A 16,638-nucleotide genomic window follows, 5' to 3' on the forward strand; every position below is an offset into this window, starting at 1 on the left:
CTTCATTAGCATAAAGCCGGCGCCACCATTTTTAAAAGCCGGCTAGTGCGAACCCCGAGCCGTGGAACGAGGAGTACAGATAGTTCGGAATGGCTACGTAGTCCGAACTATCTAGCCCGTGCCGCGTGTAGCCGCGCGGCACGGGGTTCGCACTAGGCAGCTTTTAAAAATGGCGGCGCCGGCTTTATGCTAATGAAGCCCGGGAAATTCAAATCCCGGGCTTCATTAGCAAGTTCGGTATGCATACATTACCCCCCTAGTTCGAACTAGCGGGGTAGTGTAGAAATACATACCCAGGGGGACTAGAGCCTCCAGGCCTGGCCCCCGTTGAGAGAGAAGCTCAGAGATTGGAGCTGGGGCAGCCAGGAGCCCCCCACTGCTTTGTGGGGTGCAGAACAATGACTGCTCCCGAGGGGGGAAAGGAAGGTGCCTGCACTGCAGGGCCTCCCTGGAGAGACAGTATCGGTCCCTGGCAGACAAAGGTGGAACCAGTTCCAGGGCCTGGCCAGGAAAGAGCCCAAGTCCTGGGAGAAATCAGGCTCCATGCTCAGCTGTGAGTCCGAGTCCCATAGACAAAAGCGCCCCAGGGCAGTGGTGGATTCTCCACATGTCAATGGGTCTAGTGCAGGCCAGAGGCCTTGCTGGGATGCGCTAGGGCAAAGCCCAGGGCTGGGGCCGGACGGGAGCCCGTGAGAGGCAGCGGGGCGAGTGGGAGGCTCTAACTCTTGCTCCTGGCCAGGCAGTCCAGTGCTGGGTGACACCAAGGCCACGTCTGCACTGCAGGCATTTTGCTCAAGAACAACTGTTCTTGTGCAAAAACTTGTGGCGCGTCTACACTGCACGTGAATTCTTGTGCAAGTAAATTTGCAGTAAAGCATCAGAAAAGAGGGCTTCTTGCACAGGAGTTATTCCTCTCCCCACGAGGAATAAGCCCCTTTTGTGCAAGAGCTGTTGTGCAAGAAGGCAGCGTGGACGGGCACCAGGGGCTTCTTGAGCAAGACACTTTTATGGCTAAAATGGTCATCAGAGCTTTCTTGCACAAGAAAGCGTTCACAGTGCCATGGACACTCTTGTGCAAAAGCACATGGCAGGGTGGAGGTGCTCTTGCACGAGACCTTTTGCGCAAGAACTCCGGTGTGAAACAGTTCTTGTGCAAGAAGCCTGCAGTGTAGGGCAGGGAGCAGCCTATGGGGCTACTGGAGCTGCTGGCTGCAGGATGCCCAGTCAGGGAGTGGGGGGGACCCCTAGGAATGGCTCCAACTTCCCAGAGGGGTGGCCAGAGGCAGGACATTTGCCTGGCAGGGTGAGGTGGGGGGGGCAGTGACCTCACAGGGGCTTTGGGCAGCCCTCAGCAGACCAGGCAAAGCGCAGGTGGGGAGGTGGTGACCTCACAGAGGAACCCACATCTCAGGCTGATAAAAGGGGGGGGGGGCCCAGGGGACTTTGGAGACCCCCGGTTGCTTTAGCTCTGGTGCCTCTCCTGCTCACAGTTGCTTTGTCCTCTGTGAGTTCCACATCCGGACAGCGTTTTGCAGAAGGTAAGAGCCCCCAGGGGTTTGGATCCCGCCCGGGGCCGGCTGGGTTCCAGGCAGGCCCAGGCCTCGGTCAAGGGCCAGAAGTGCCTGTGCAAGACCGAGCCGATAAGCAAGGGGCCATTTGGGGGCTGGGGGCAGTCGCTCTGGGGCGCTGGAACCCCTGGATTTCGCTCTGCAGGCTGCGCCCCAAGCTCCCCTTTGCTCCCCTCATTTGCAGCATGGCCAAACACATCAGGCTGTGGTTCCGGAAAGCCCTGAAGATGGCCCCAGGGCCGGTGGGAAGCAGCTCCTCCGTCCCCGCGGGCGGGGAAGCTGAATCCCACCAGCTCGGGGCGACTCGCCCACCGGCCAGGCCCCTCCGGACCTGGCTCCAGAGGCGGCTGGGAAGGCGGGACCCAGCCCAGCGGGGCAGCCGGGTAGGGTGGCTCTGGGGCCTCCTCTGTGGAGAGAAACACCTGCCCCAGGAGCCCAGCCCCCATTACCACCAGGGGGCATCGCCCTGCCCGGCCCCCGGGGACCTGCCAGTCTCCGGGAGCCCCCAGCCTCTCCGCACCAGCCCCTGCAGCTGTGGGTCCAGCTCAGTGAGCAGCAGCGCCTGGGCCTCCAGCTGCAGCCGGGCCACCTCCTGCAGCCGCTCAGACCCAGGTGAGGGGCCGTGAACATGCTGGGCCCAGGGGCTCACCCAGTACACGGGGGGGGAGGGGCAGCCCCAGTGTCTGCCCCGCAGCCAGGGCAATGGATGGGGCGGGAGCTGCTGCTTGGCTCTCTTGTTCCTGGTGGGGGCTCTGCTGAGGGCGTTGGCAGATGTGAGGGTGGAAGGGGGATGGGTCCCTGCGAGGGGCGTGTGGGGCCCAACCTGCCCTGGGTCCCTGACATGGGGGCGCGTGACCCCTGCTGGCCGCTGGAGTCACCCTGGTCCCTTCCCTCCCGCACAGAGCCCCCCTGCGCCTCGGCGGAGCTCTGCCAGGAGCGGATGGACTCCCGGGTGGAGGAAGGGGCCATCTATGATATTGAAGAGCAGCTCCACACCCGGGACACGGTAGGAACCTTCTCCACACGGGGGGGACCCGAGATTGTCCGGCCCCTTCCCAGCACGTCCCCCCCTCCGGGAGGGGCTTGTCCCTGGGGATCCCCCTGGGGCCCCTTCTCCTGCATGACCTGGGCCCCCCAAGCTGAGGTCTCTTGTCATGCACCAGCTGGGCCCCCACAAGCCTGAGGAAGCAGTTGGGGGGGGAGTGTGGGTGCTTGGACAACCGGCAGCTCCCACCTCCACTCCTGGGAGGCCTGAGCCCTGCAGCTGTCCGTGGGGGGCAGGCAGGCCCCAGGCTCACAGACTCTCTCTGGGGTGCAGAGCCCAGCCGCCCTGCAGCGGTTCCTCCTGGCCGTCCCCCCCGCCTGCCTCGCCGCCCTCCAAAGGGGCGAGGACACCCTGGCGCCGCGCTGCTGCAAGGACACCATGATGGCCAGGATCGTGGTGAGCGAGTGGCGGCGGCCGGGAGGAGGGGAGGGGATACGTGGGGTGGACAGGGGTCTGCCTGGGCCATGGCGGCGGGTGGGGGTGCTGGAAATGGGAAGGGTGGGGCCAGGAGTGCTGGAGGGGGAGGGGGAGGTGGACATGGGGAGGGTGGGTGGGGATGCTGGAGGAGGGAGGGACACAGAAATGGGGCAGGTCTGGGGTGCTGGACAGGGAGGGGGATTCGGAACAGGGAGGGGTCTCCCCGGGCCATGGGGGGGGAGCTGGAAGGTTAGCAGAGCGGGCTGCTGAGGATGCGCCTGGGGAGCAGGGATGAGGAGGTTCAGAGGCTGGTCACCAGGGCAGTGAGGGGCAGGAGACGGCCTGGGGACAAGGATTGAGCTGGTCCCGGTTTGGGAGGGGGGTGCTGGGAGGGGCCCTGTGCCGGGCAGGGGGGCTACAGGCCAGCGGGAGGCAGTGGGGCTGGATCCTGCTGGGTGGGGGCGCTGGCCGTGTGAGCGTCTCTTGGGGGCCCCAGCCTCACACGCCCCTTTGTCTCCTTGGGTCTCACAGGAGATCATGGAGGACTCCCCCCCCCCACTGGTCTTGGCCGACTGCCTCAACGCCGCCTGCAGCCTCAGGTACCGACCCCCCCCCCCCGCCGACTCCCCCCCAGAGCAGATCCCCTGACCAGGGAGTGGGAAAGTCTCTGTCTCCTGGGCTATGTCTAGACTGCAAGCCTCTTTCGAAAGAGAGCACCCAGTGAGTCTGGATGCTCTCTTTCGAAGAAGCCCTAGTTACATTGAAGAACGCCTTCGTTCGAAAGAAGCACTTTCCAAAGCAGGCGTTCTTCCTCGTGAAATGAGGTTTACCGCCGTGGAAAGAAAAGCCGCGTTCTTTCGATTTAATTTCGAAAGAACGCGACTGCAGTCTAGACGCAGGTGAAGTTTTTTCGGAAAAAGGCTACTTTTCCCGAAAAAACCCCTGAGTCTGGACACAGCCCTGCTGCTGAATTAACAGTCTCTGCCCCTCTCTCCTGCCAGCACCTTGCAGCCTCCCCTACAGGCCCAGCTCCTGAGCCCCCTGCTGAGGGCGGCCGTGGGACAGACTGTGTCTGGGGACTGGCAGCAGGAGCCCATCCACACACAGGTACGTCCCTCCGGGCCCTGCTCCCGGGCTGGGCTGGAGCTCCAGAGAGGAGTGGGGGTGGGGGCAGAGGGAGAGAAGAAGCTGCAGGTTTGGATCCTTCCCTCCAGGTTTCCCGTTGCTCTCCCTGGGGGCCCGTCCCTTCCATGCCCAGCCTGGGCTCCTCCCTGCTCTGCGAGGCGGCTCAGACCCTGCTCAAGGCTGCACCCCGGGGCCAGCGGGTGGCCTGGATTCCCCAACCCCCCTCTGACCCAGGGCTCCCCCTTGTCTTGCAGCAGTTCATCCGGGCCCTTCCCTTCGACCTCCAGGCCCTACTGGCAAGCCTCCTCGCCGAGTCCCCAGACACCGCCAGGCTGCAGCTGATCATGGAGGTGAGCCCCGTGGGGGGGACGGGGCCATTGTCCCTGCTTCCTCGGGGGGCCGAGAGAGGAGCTGTGTCAGTGGCTGGGGGGGGGGGGGGCACAGTCTGAGAGGAGCCCCAGGCTCTGCCCAGAACCGGCGCCTCCCTACGGGTCCTGACCTGCCTCTTTCCCCCCCAGCACCTGAGCCCGTGGCTGGAGTCCCGCCTGCCCCAGGAGCGAGCCAGGGCCCTTGGCAGCACCACGGCCCTGCTGGGAGTCGCCACCACCCTCCCGGGGTTTGAGGTAAGTGACCTCGGAGCCGGGGGCTCTGGGGCTGCAGGGCGCGGGGCTGGGAGCGTCCCCGGGAGGCAGAGCTGGGAATGGGCCGGGAATGGGCCGCGTTCTCCTTTCCCCGGGGAGGGGCGACCCTGGGCCTTTCCGGGGGGCACCTGGGCCCCAGACTGGGGAGTGGCCGTCAGTGGATCCCCTTGTTCCACCCCCGGAGTGACCCTTCAGTCGGGGCCATTGCTCAGGGTTGTCTCCTCGCGAGGCCGGCCCCGCCCCGCCCCGCCCCGCCCTGCCCCGGGAGGTGTCTCTGTCCGTCCCCGAGCTCAGACCCGCCTCGGCGGCCGTTAGCATGGGACGTGCAGCCCCAGGATGCTGAGGGACCCCCCCTCTTCTCTCCCCTCAGAACTCCGCCGACTGGCCGAGGATGGGTCACCACGTGGCCCAGCTGGGCCTTTTTATTTCGGACCCATCCGAAGACGTCAGCCGGCTGGCCCGGAAGGGGGTGCACAGCCTGTACCGCCTCCTCCTGCACCACAGGGGTAAGGAACCCAGCCGGGACCTGGGCCCCAGGGACACCCTGAGGGTGCCGGCGGCGGGGGGAGGGGACCCAGCCCTTTTCCCCCAGACTGGCCCAAGGGGGGATGCGTCCCTCTGTGTTCCCCTTCTGCCCTCTGTGCCCCTCCATTTGCCCAGGGATGCCTGCAGGGACCCGTGGGAGGGGAAGGGCTCAGACCTGCCAGCAGAATCACCCTGGTTTGTCTCTTGCAGGCCTCAACATCCACCAGGCAGAGGACCTGTGGTGCAGGCACTACTATAAGGAGAGATGGGTCCTGGCGCATAGCAACACCGTCAGGGTGGGAGAGGTAAGGACGCGCTGCCAGGGCAGGGCAGGGCTCGGGGGTGGGGCTGGCTGGGGCCCTCGTGCGGGTAGGACGCGGGGTGGGAAGCGGGGAGTCGCTGATCGAATGGTCGATGCATTTTCCCTGGACTATTCGAGCCGTGGACAGGGCGGCGCTGCCCCTTTGTGACGCTGTCCCGGCGTTTCAAAGGGGCGGCGCTTCCTAGGGGCAGCGCCGCCCCTTGCCCCGGATCTCCCATAGAAGGGGAAGCAGGGCGGGGGGGGCAACACTTTTTGATGGAGGTCGCTCCAAGATGTTGGCCAGTGGCCTAGGGCTGCTCTGTTGTGCGGAGGGGGGTGAGGTCTGGGAGGGTCTTGGGGGCAGGAGGAAGGTGTGACCTGGGGCAGGGGTTGGGGTGCAGGGTGAGGAGAGCGTCTGGGTGCAGGGTCTGGAAGGGAGTTTGCAGAAGGAGGAAGCTGTTTTAGCCCCAGGAGTTGGGGCCGGGCTCTGGGCCGTCAGCTGAAACCTCCCGTGCTCTTGATTTCAGGTCTTTGGGCAGCTCTTCACCCCAGAGCAGGAGAACTGCTTTTTAGACAAGGCTCTGCTCGCTGCCCGCTCCCCCCTGAGGCGCCCCAGCCAGGCCGGGCTGGTCCTGGCCCACGCCCTGCATGGGCAGGCCCATCAGCTCCTGGGATACATGGTGAGCAGCCGGAGCAGATGCAGGAGAGTGGGGCAGGGCCAGGGTCTCCTTCCCATCCCCTCAGGGAGTCCCCCGCCCCTTTCCTCATGCTGCCCCCACCCCACGTCCCTGCTGGGTGGGTCAGAAGCTCACCCTGCGGGCCTGACGGGGGGCGACCAGAGAGCAGAACAAGTCTCAGCGCAGGGGGGAGGAGGGTGGAAATGCTGGGGGGGCCCAGTACCCCTGAGTCCCCAGGGATGAATGTGACGGATTCTGCTTCCCTTGCAGCAGGAAGACAGCCAGTGAGAGCACAAGGAGCAGAGGAGCCAGCAGCTGCGTCCCCCTCCCCCCAACCCTCCCAATTGTATAGAATGTATTTAAATTCTGATTAAATAACGTTTCAAAAAACATTTGGATCAGGCTTTGTCAATAATTTTTAATGGGGTGGGGGGGGCATTTTGGCAAGTGGTCAAGGGCCACATTTCTACCGAGGAGTTTGGGGTCTGGGACGGGGCGGTTGGGTGCAGAAGAGAGCTGAGGGTAGGAGCCTGGGTGCGCACCGTCCATTGCATCATCACGCGGCGCCATTGTGCTAGTGCTGGAGCTTGGGTGACTGGTTTAATTTGAATGTTTACACAGATTAGGTGTTTTAACTTTAGGAAACTTCATTTTAAATAAGGTAAAATGTTAATTTCTGTCTACCACAAAGGGTTTCAAAGTTTTCTTTATTAAAGGCAGGGATGAGGAACCTTTCTTGTCTCCAGGGCCACTGACCCCCAGAAAAACCAGTTGGGGACCACACACGAGAAAAGCAAAATACAAAAACCCTTCTTCCAAAACCCACAAGCCTCACTGAGGTGAGGGGAAGGGACAGGGAGGACTGAGGTTCGGGGATCCCTCATTTTTGGCCCCCCCTCAGATTGAGAGGGACCCGCAAATGCCACTCTCCCTGGAACCCAGGAGAGTTAATCTGTGCTGGGGCTGGAGTGCCAGGGGAGTGAGATGTCTCAGTCGGGGCCACATTCGTGAGGCTTGGGGGGGTGGAGGCGCCAGGGACGCATTCAGATAGAGCAGGGGAGCCAGCAGGGACCCTGAGAGGAGAAGTGGGAGTGAGAGCCCAGCCGGGGAGACACAAGGAAACCAGAGTCAGTCTAGTATCTCTCAGGCAGCTGGGGTAGACACCCCCCACCCCACACCCCAGCCTCCCGTTGGATCCTCCTCCCACAGTTAACTGCCTCTGAGTCTGCACCCAAACTCCCATCGCTGCCCTGAACATGTCCCAGAGCCTGCAACCCGCAGCCTCTCCCGCGCCCCACTCCCCAGCCATCCTGCACCGTAACCCCAGCCTCAGGCCAGCGAACCTGAGTGAGGGTGGGGGAGCCCAAGCAGCAGAGGGAGGGGGGAGTGGAATGAGTGGGGGCGTGGCCTCAGAACAGGGGCAGGGGTAGGTGCGGGGAAGGGGGCGGGGCAATGGTAGTGGCCTCTAATGCCCACACCCCTCCCTTCGGCATCGCTTATGTCCCATGTCCGCCCCCTCCTGAGCCCGCAGCCGGTGCCAAGGCCTTGTGCCCAGGGCGGGTTCGCCCCTGTGAGCTGCCAGCCATACTGGGGAGAGGCGAGAGGGTCTGGGCTGCTGTGTCCGTTGCTGGCTCCTGTCAGGACTTTGCATCAAGTCCTGGTGCAGCCTGAGCAAACCTGGGTCTTTCCCTGCTCCTCCAACACCACCTGGGCAAAGGGAGGAGAGTCCCCAAGGGTACGTCTACACTACAGCACTAGTTCGAACTAACTTAGTTCGAATTAGTTAATTCGAACTAAGCTAGTTCGAACTAGCGCATCTAGAACTAAAAACTAGTTCGAACTAGTGTTTTGCTAGTTCGAACTAGCGCGTCCACACTGATTGGACGCAGGGGGGCATTTAAGGGCAGCTGAAACCGGTTCTGGCAGGGCATCAGGTCAGCAGTTGCTTTGTGTGGCTGCTGTCTGAGGCTATCTGAGGCTCGTGCTTAAAGGGACCCCCCTGGACAGCCGGTTCTCAGCTTTTCCTGCTTGCTTGCCAACCTCGCCGAGGGACAGGAAAGCGTCGGTCTCTGTGCCCGTCTGTGTCGGTGCTTCCCTTCGGGGGGGACCGCCGCAGGTGGCAACATGGAGCCACGGCTCGCCCTGCACCTTCTGGTGCACGTTCTGGACTTGCTGCTGCAAGCCTGCCACCAATGGCTCGAGGCTGCCTGGCACCACCTGGGGAACGTCAGCCCCCTGCCTCTCCGCCTGGCCGCCCTGGGGGCCGTGGAGGAGCTGCGGCGGCGCCCCGGCACCGGCGTGCCCCGCCGCATCTGGCGTCTGGACACCAGCAGCGACTGGTGGGACCGCATCGTCCTGGAGCGCTGGGACGACCGACAGTGGACCCAGAACTTTAGAATGAGGAGGGACACCTTCCTGGAGCTCTGCGAGTGGCTCGCCCCTGCCCTGCAAAGAAGGGACACTCGCATGAGGCCCGCCATCCCCCTCCAGAAGCGGGTGGCCATCGCCCTCTGGAAGCTCTCCACGCCGGACAGCTACCGATCCGTCGGGAACTAGTTCGGCGTGGGGAGATCCACCGTCGGAGCGGTGCTCATGCAGGTACGGCACTCGTCGGCCACCGAGCCGGGGGGGAGGGGGGCTGCGAGGAGGGGATGGGCCGCCCCAGGGACAAAGGGGGGGGGCGGGAGGAGGCGAAAGCGCCCCGCACCGGAGGGGTCGGGCTGTCCCGGCCGTAGTACACGCCGCCAGGGGGGTTGCTTCCGGGAGTGGGGCGCGGGGCACTGCCAGGACACGCACGCTCCCAGCCACCCGGGCGCCCCACTGATTGACGCTTTGCTGTGTCTCTCTCCGCAGGTGGTCAAGGCCATCAACCGGGTGCTGCTCCGCAGGGTGGTCCGCCTCGCCGACCCGGACGCCGTCATCCGGGGATTTGGCGCCCTCGGCTTCCCCAACTGCGGGGGGGCCATCGACGGGACGCACATCCCCATCCGTGCCCCGGAACACCAGGCGTCCCGTTACGTGACCCGCAAGGGGTACTTCTCCGTCATCCTGCAGGCCGTGTGTGACCACCGGGGACAGTTCACGGACATAAATGTGGGCTGGTCCGGCAAAGCACACGACGCCCGGGTGTACCGCAACTCCTCCGTGTGCCAGCGGCTGCAGGACGGGACCTTCTTCCCCGACCGCCACATCAGGGTCGGGGACGTGGACATGCCCGTCTGCCTGGTGGGGGATGCCGCCTACCCACTGCAGCCGTGGCTCATGAAGCCCTACATGGGGCACCTCAATCCCTCCCGCCAGGCCTTCAATAACAGGCTGAGCAGGGCCCGCATCGTGGTGGAGGGGGCCTTCGGGCGACTGAAAGCCCGCTTTCGATGCCTCCTCACCCGTCTGGACCTGGCCGAGCACAACATCCCTCCCGTGGTGGCGGCATGTTGTGTGCTCCACAATTTGTGTGAGCGGAAGGGGGAGGCTTTCTTGCCAGCCTGGATGGCTGAGGCTGACCGCATGGCTGGACACTACGGTCAGCCCCGCACCGCCGCCGTCCGGGAAGCCCAGCGGGGGGCCATCCGGATCCGGGAAGCCCTGCGGGAGAGCTTCCAGGTGGAGGAGGAGGAGGACTGACCTCTCCCTGCATGCCCCACCGGGGCATTCTTCCACCCTACCCCCCCCTTCCCCTTTCCCCTCCCTATCTACTGTACAATAAAGACACCTGTTTTTCAAACAAAAACGTCTGTTTATTTCAGAGAACTGGGGTGGGGGAGGGAGGAATGAAGGTGGGAGAAGGGAGGGGGAAACCTGGGACGAGGGAGCTGGAAGGGGAGGGGAGGGAAGGGAGGAAGGGAAAGGAAAGCTCAGGGGTGGGAGTCCGGCTGCCTCTCCCGTCTCGCCACACTGCGGGTCCGGGGGCGTCGGTGGGGAATGGTTGTGGAGGGGGGGGCAGAGAGGACAGGGGGTGTGGAGGAAGCAGGAGTGGAAGCAGGAGCGGAAGCAGGAGGAGCAGGGGGAGCAGGGGGAGCAAGAGGGGGAGAAAGAGGGGGAGCAGGGGGAGCAAGAGGGGGAGCAAGAGGGGGAGCAGGGGGAGGAGGAAATGGAAAGCGGTCCAGCAGGCTCTGGAGGTGGCCTCGCAGGGCACGGCCCTGCTCCTCCAGGGCCTCCAGACTCCTCTGGCGCAGCCTGAGGTCCTCCTGGACCCAGTGGTCCTGGAGACGGAGCTGTCGGTCCAGGAACCGGAGATGCCGCCTCTGGTAGTCCTCCTGGTTCCTGGCTGTCCTGCTTGCCCGGGCGCGGGCGGCTGCTGCAGGCGGTGTGGTGCGCCCTGCAGGCCCCGGTGCTGCAGCTGTGGTGCAAGAAGACCAGCGGTCAATGACCCCAGGGGCCCAGGTGTGTGAAACCCAGCTCCCCTCTGCAAGGCCAGGGCCCCTGCAGGATCCCCAGCTGCTGCTCCGTGGTGGGCGAGGCCCAGGCGCACGGTCCCGGGGCTCCCTCTCGCCCCAGCCCCCCGTACACATAAGGGGAACACGAGGGTACTCACAGGTGGACGCCTCCCCGGCCTCTGAAGATGCAGGCGAGCGGCTCTGTGGGGTGCCTCGGGGGTCCCGGGTCCTGGGAAGGCTGGCGGCAGGCTCCTGGCTCTCAGAGCCCTCCTCCTCCTCCTCCGTCTCCAGGAGCGGTCCCTCTGCCCCGGGGTCAATCACGTCCCGGGGGGCAGGGACGGCATGAGGCCCCAGGATGCGGTCCAGGGCATGGAAGTGGGGGCAGGCCTCCGGGTCAGCCCCTGGCAGGCAGGCCCGGGAGTAGGACTGCCGCAAGTCCTTAATTTTGCAGCGCACCTGCTCCCGGCTGCGCTGGTGGCCCCTGGCGGCCAGACTGGCAGCCATGCGTCCATAGACGGCCGCGTTCCGGTGGCTAGTGCGGAGATCGTGGACATTGGAGGCTTCCCCCCAAACCTCGATGAGGTCCACGATCTCCGCACTTGACCAGGCGGGCGCCCGCCTTTTGCACCCCCGGGCAGGCTCCCGGGAGCCGCCAGGCTGGTCGTGGGGAGCAGTGGAGGGCTGGGAACCCTCGGATGGCTGGCTCATCCTGTGGCAGGTGCAGGCTGTGCAGGCACGGGTGCTTGCAGCCTTGCAACTGGCACAAAGTGAGTAGCCAGCCCGTGGCCCTTTAAGGGCTCCGGGGCCGGGAGGGGGGCAATAGAGTTTCCCTGGTGTTGGCCAGAGTGGCCACCAGGGAAACCTGGGAAGCCTTAGCCTCCCACTAGTTCGAACTAAAGGGCTACACAGCCCTTAGTTCGAACTAGCTAGTTCGAACTAGGCGTTAGTCCTCGTAAAATGAGGTTTACCTAGTTCGAACTAAGCGCTCCGTTAGTTCGAATTAAGTTCGAACTAACGGAGCGCTAGTGTAGCGCCTAGGAAAGTTAGTTCGAACTAACATCCGTTAGTTCGAACTAACTTTCTAGTGTAGACATACCCCAACAGCCTCTGTCACTTCGGCCTCCTGTCGGGGGAACATGCCCCCTGCAGCATGATCCCCTGTAGATCTAGCCCTCTGGGCACTCACACAAGGTCTCTACACGGCAGCTGCTCTGTGCCTAGTGCTGGCACTGCAGAGCCATTTGCCACTTTGCACCCGACTGTCACCAGGTCCTTTCCATTTGCAGGGCCGGCCACATCTCCTGCCCTCTAGGCCATTCGCTGCACCCTCGTCTCGCTCCTCCTGGTGTCTGTATCCGTCATCACCTTGGTGCTGGAGAGATGGGGCCTGCCCCAGCCTGCCGGGCTGCAAGGGACTCCTGTTGGGAGCAGCTGCATGGGAACCAGAGGCCCAAGAATGGGAGAACCCTATTGACCTGCTGTGAGCAGGAGACGGGGGTGGGGAGGGGGCTGGGGAGGTACCTGCACTCAGCTCTGAATGGGGGCTGGGGAGACACAGACACTGCTGATGATTGCTGCACAGTGGGCCCCTGGGTTACAGTCTATGCCCAGGCAGCTCCTCCAGTCACTGCCTGTCACATTACTGGATCTTGAGGGAAGCAGCCAGATCACTGCTGCACCCATAGGTGGGGGTGTTGGCCCCAGAAAATGGTAGAAAAGGGGGCCATGTGGGGTGCTGAATAGAAGCTTATTATCTGATAGTCCTATGTAAGCTATTTATGTGGTTGTATAACGTCTGTGTGTGTAGTTAAGAATCTGTAGTCTGTGTGGATCCTGACTATTTCTCTGCATGTGGTTGAGCATTGGGCAGAGCCCGGCCTGTGGACATGCTAATTAGCGAGGCCCTGTGGGACAATGGCACTGAATGGGCCAAGGACACACCTAAAGCATGAGGGCGGACACCTAAGAGCGGCCAGCAGAGAGAGGCTGAGGACCAGGTGATCTCCTGCAGCCAAGAAGAGGCCAGGAAGGAGGGATAAATAGGCCATGTGGTCGATGCCATCTTGGTTCTCAGCTCAGCACTTCATCCCAGAGGCAGCATTGCATGTGCCCGAGAGACCTGTGAAGCCATCCTGACCCTAGGATGTGCAACAAGAACTCTTAAACCAGCAGCTGTAACATCTCTGCTAGAGGCTGCATCGAGAACTGGGAGATTCGGTGCATGTAACATACTATTCCTTTAACAACCTTACTCTCATGCTTTTCTTTATTGTAATAATAAACCTTTAGGTGTTAGATGCTAAAGGATTGGCTCAGCATGATTGGTGGGTAAGATCCAGAGGGTAAATTGACCAGGGATCTGTGGCTGGTTTCTTGGGACCAGACAGAACTTGTTCGGGGTAGGTGGGATTGGGTGCTAGGACCCCCACCGGTGTATGAGGCCCGGGGCCATCGGGGGCATGGCTATTGCTGGGGTGCCGGAGGGGTTTTGCTCGTGAGGCTTCAGGCAGGCAGCTGAAGCGCTCTGTGGGACTGGTTTGTGGCCTGTGTGGAGAGGTCACCAGTCTGGGGGCTGTAAGGAGCCCCGGATTTGAGCAATTCGCCCTGAGCAGACGCCCTCAGCTGTGCCCAGACACGGCCTGGTCCGTCACGCTGCCCCTCAGCCTGCAGGCCTCTCCTCGCTCTCAGCCAGGCCAACGGCTGAGCCCTGCTGTGGCCTGCCCCAGCCAGCCAGCCAGCCCAGCTCCTCCTCCTGCACAAACAGTCCCGCCTGCTCCTTTAGCAAAGCAGAGCGGGCTGGTTGTGGAACTTCTGGGAGACTGAGGTTCAAGTCCTAGGTCTGCTGCAGAGCCCTTGGCCCTGCCACTCCCCTGAGTGGGCCTCAGCTCCCGTCTGTGAAATGGGGACACTGATTCTAACTCGTCTAAGGGGAGAATTTTCAAAGCCCTAAGGGAGTTGGGAGCACAAGTGTGTGACTGTGCTTTGTGCCCACTGCTTGGTGCTCCTAAATCCCCCAGGTGCTTAGCGTGGGAGCTTTTCCGGGCAGGGGCTGCGGCTAGGGTTGCCAGGTGTCCCGTTTGAACCGGACAGTCCAGTATTTGAGCTTTCTGTCCAGGAGATAAATTGAGAAAATCTCTCAATTTTCTAAATAAGATGTACTCTAGGTTGTGATGCAATGGCAAGTATGACTGGTATTTTTATTGACCATCTGGCAACCCTGGCTGCGGCTGCCTCTCACTACTCTGGTGTGGACAAAGCACTGCAGTCATCCCGGGACAACGCCCCCAGAGACGCTCTCCCTCTGGGGCAGGGTCCTTTAATGCTTTTCACACTGACATAGGCTACGGGACAGCCCCTTGGACACGGGCATGAGTGTCCCCGCGGGGCGGTATCCCCCGGACGCTGCGCAATGCAGAGAAGAGGGGTGAGTCCTGGGGGATTGGTGGGACAAGAGACGTTCCGTTATTTTAACCCCACCCGCTATAAAGCAGCAAAACCCTGGGTCCAGGTACTCAAAAGTGCAGGGCTCTGCTTCTGCGGGATTAGCCGCCCCTTCTCGGCTGGGAACACGCAGGCGAAGCATCAAAGGGCTCCCACCCCACTGAGATGGTGACTGCATGTCTCGGGAAGGGAAGAATCCAGCCATGGGGGGGGAGGGATCCCCTCTGGCACTGACAGAGAGGCCCAGAGACATGCAGAAGGAAAGTTCGGGAGGGAGGGGGCAGAGATACCAGGTAGGGAGGAGGACGGAGGTGCAGCTAACTCTGGTACTCGTGACACCCAGACCCCATCTCTCCCCACCTCCTTGGACCCAGGCAGCACCTGCTCCTTTTTGTCTCCTCTCCCATTGACTGCCGCCCTCCTCACCACCAGGTCTCCCAAAGGTTCCTCTCCCCAAATGTTTCCCACTCCCCTCCCACTGTTCCTCGCTCCCAAATCCCTGGGGTCCTGTCAAACAAACGTCTCTTCCTCCCTCCTGTCGCTGGCACCTCCATGTCCTGTAGCCTGGCCCCCCTCCCTTTACTCCATCCTTCACCAACCCTTCCAGCTCCTTGAGTTCCATTTCTTCCACCCTCCACCCCAACTCCCTACATCTGCATCTCCACCCCAGCCCTGCCTCCCAGCCCCGCCTCTTAGCCCCCGGCCCCAAACCTTCCCTTCCCTGGTTCTTCCCTCCCCAAACTGCCAGTTCTGGTTATTTCTAGGCCAGGGGTGAAGCAGGAGCCATTCTGCTGGGCACTCTGCAAACACAGAACAAGGACAGTCCCAGCCCCACACATCTGGCCCTTGAAGAACAAACCCAGAGGCAGAGGGACCTGGACAGACGGGATGGTGGGGGGCAATTTCCCTCAGCAGCTTGGGCCGTCCTGGCAGAATGGTGTCTCAGTCTCCTAGGAGATCACGGTAGTGGGAACCAACTGTCTGTTTATGAGGACTGATACAAATATTCATCCTGCCTCAAATATGTATCACTTAATCCAGACCACATTAATCCTATTGTGCAACTGTTAAATAAGGAGCCCACAGTTTTGCATTTACTTGATTTACATGTATAAAAATTCAAAAACGCATGAAGGTATGCTTCAAGTTCTTGTCAAATCAGCCCTATTATACACAGGTCTCTGAAAATAAAGTTTTTAAGTCTTTTTTCCTCTTCTGTCCTTAAGATTGTATATTTAATAGTTGATTTGACATCAAAAGTAGTTATGAAAGCAATTTTATCTTTTCCTATCCAAATATTCCCAACTGAATCACTAAACATCTAAACTTTCTGACAAGGTCACTTAATTATCAACAGTGCTGGCTGAGAAAGAGATGCATTATCTCCACAGCGATTGCTTTTTTTGTGGCGACTTGCTGCTGAAAAGCCTAGTACATGTTCATTAATAGCTATTCTGAAGGCAGTCCTCATGCACAGAGGAGGCATTCTGCCTTTCTTTATCACTTCATTTATCACTCCAGTATACCAGTCCTTCAAAGAGAGCATGTTTAAACTGGAAAGATAAGCAAACAAGCTTGCTTCGGGGGGAGGGGGGGGACAGAAAGGGTTTCCTTCTCCAGTGTGGGCACAACAAAAAAGAAGGCACCTAGGAACACCCAATCTGAGCAGAAAACTATCCCAAAAAACTAAGGAGAAGCAGTGGTCTGGATAGGACTTTGGAAAACCTTGAATTAGCTCCCAGATCTTCCACAGATGTTGAATATGACTTTGGGCCAGTCATTCAGTCTCATTCTGCCTCCTGTAAAATGGGCCAATTAACTTTTCATTGTCTACATTGTCTTCTGCAAGTCCTACAGAAACTCAGCTTCTGAGTATATGCAGATCTTACCACTGGTGGCGTGTGACCAGGATTTATCACTGAATTTGGACCGTTGCTTCAATCGTTAGCATCCTCAGCCCAGACTGGACACTGATAAGAGAGTGAGACTTGAACACCGATTCATGCCCCAGCGAAACTCAGCTTACTGTTCTTGATCACAAAGGCAGAGTCAAATTGATAGCCACATCTGATGTAGGAAAGGAATTTTCCTTCACAGCATATTGGCAGGGACCTTTGAGGGGTGGATTTCACCTTCCTCTACAACATATGCACTGGTTCATATTTTAGGATCATGGGGCCAGATCTTACTTAATTAGTTCCCTGCCACTTCAGGGCATTGATGTCTCATTGGTGGTGTATTTTTGCTAATTATGGTGCCAACATTTTAGGCCAAGTCTACATGAGAAAGTTGACTTCAGATATGCAACATCAGCTACAAGAATAGCATAGCTTGAGACAACACACCGTAAGTAGAATTTCTATGGTGCGATCTACTTCCCTTACTTCTCATAACCCTGTGTCATACCATGGTCATCGGGGATGTCATGAGTGGTCGATTTAGCGAGTTCTTAATAGACCCGCTAAATTGAACCCTGTAAGTTTGATCCCTGGAGTATTGATCTCGGGGTAAGTGCAGACTAG

At 60.6% G+C, this 16,638-nt stretch overlaps 2 protein-coding genes across 2 annotated transcripts; one reads left to right on the forward strand and one right to left on the reverse strand.

Annotated features, from left to right (window-relative positions):
• The first annotated feature begins 1,632 nt into the window (after window positions 1-1,632).
• LOC142818373 (uncharacterized) lies at window positions 1,633-7,970 on the forward strand. Its single transcript, XM_075897748.1, has 10 exons — window positions 1,633-2,180; window positions 2,471-2,574; window positions 2,887-3,009; window positions 3,562-3,629; window positions 4,032-4,137; window positions 4,410-4,505; window positions 4,674-4,778; window positions 5,167-5,302; window positions 5,532-5,626; window positions 7,941-7,970. The coding sequence occupies exons 1-10, from the start codon at window positions 1,754-1,756 to the stop codon at window positions 7,968-7,970; spliced, it is 1,290 nt and encodes a 429-aa protein (XP_075753863.1). The 5' UTR covers window positions 1,633-1,753.
• Window positions 7,971-10,037: 2,067 nt separating this feature from the next.
• Window positions 10,038-11,295, reverse strand: LOC142818399 (uncharacterized). Its single transcript, XM_075897761.1, has 2 exons — window positions 10,834-11,295; window positions 10,038-10,638 (listed from the first exon to the last, which is right to left on the reverse strand). Exons 1-2 carry the CDS (start codon window positions 11,177-11,179, stop codon window positions 10,154-10,156), a joined length of 831 nt encoding a protein of 276 aa, XP_075753876.1. The 5' UTR covers window positions 11,180-11,295; the 3' UTR covers window positions 10,038-10,153.
• Window positions 11,296-16,638: the final 5,343 nt, after the last annotated feature.

Source organism: Pelodiscus sinensis, chromosome 15 (assembly GCF_049634645.1).
Source record: "Pelodiscus sinensis isolate JC-2024 chromosome 15, ASM4963464v1, whole genome shotgun sequence".
Taxonomy (NCBI): Eukaryota; Metazoa; Chordata; order Testudines; family Trionychidae; genus Pelodiscus; species Pelodiscus sinensis.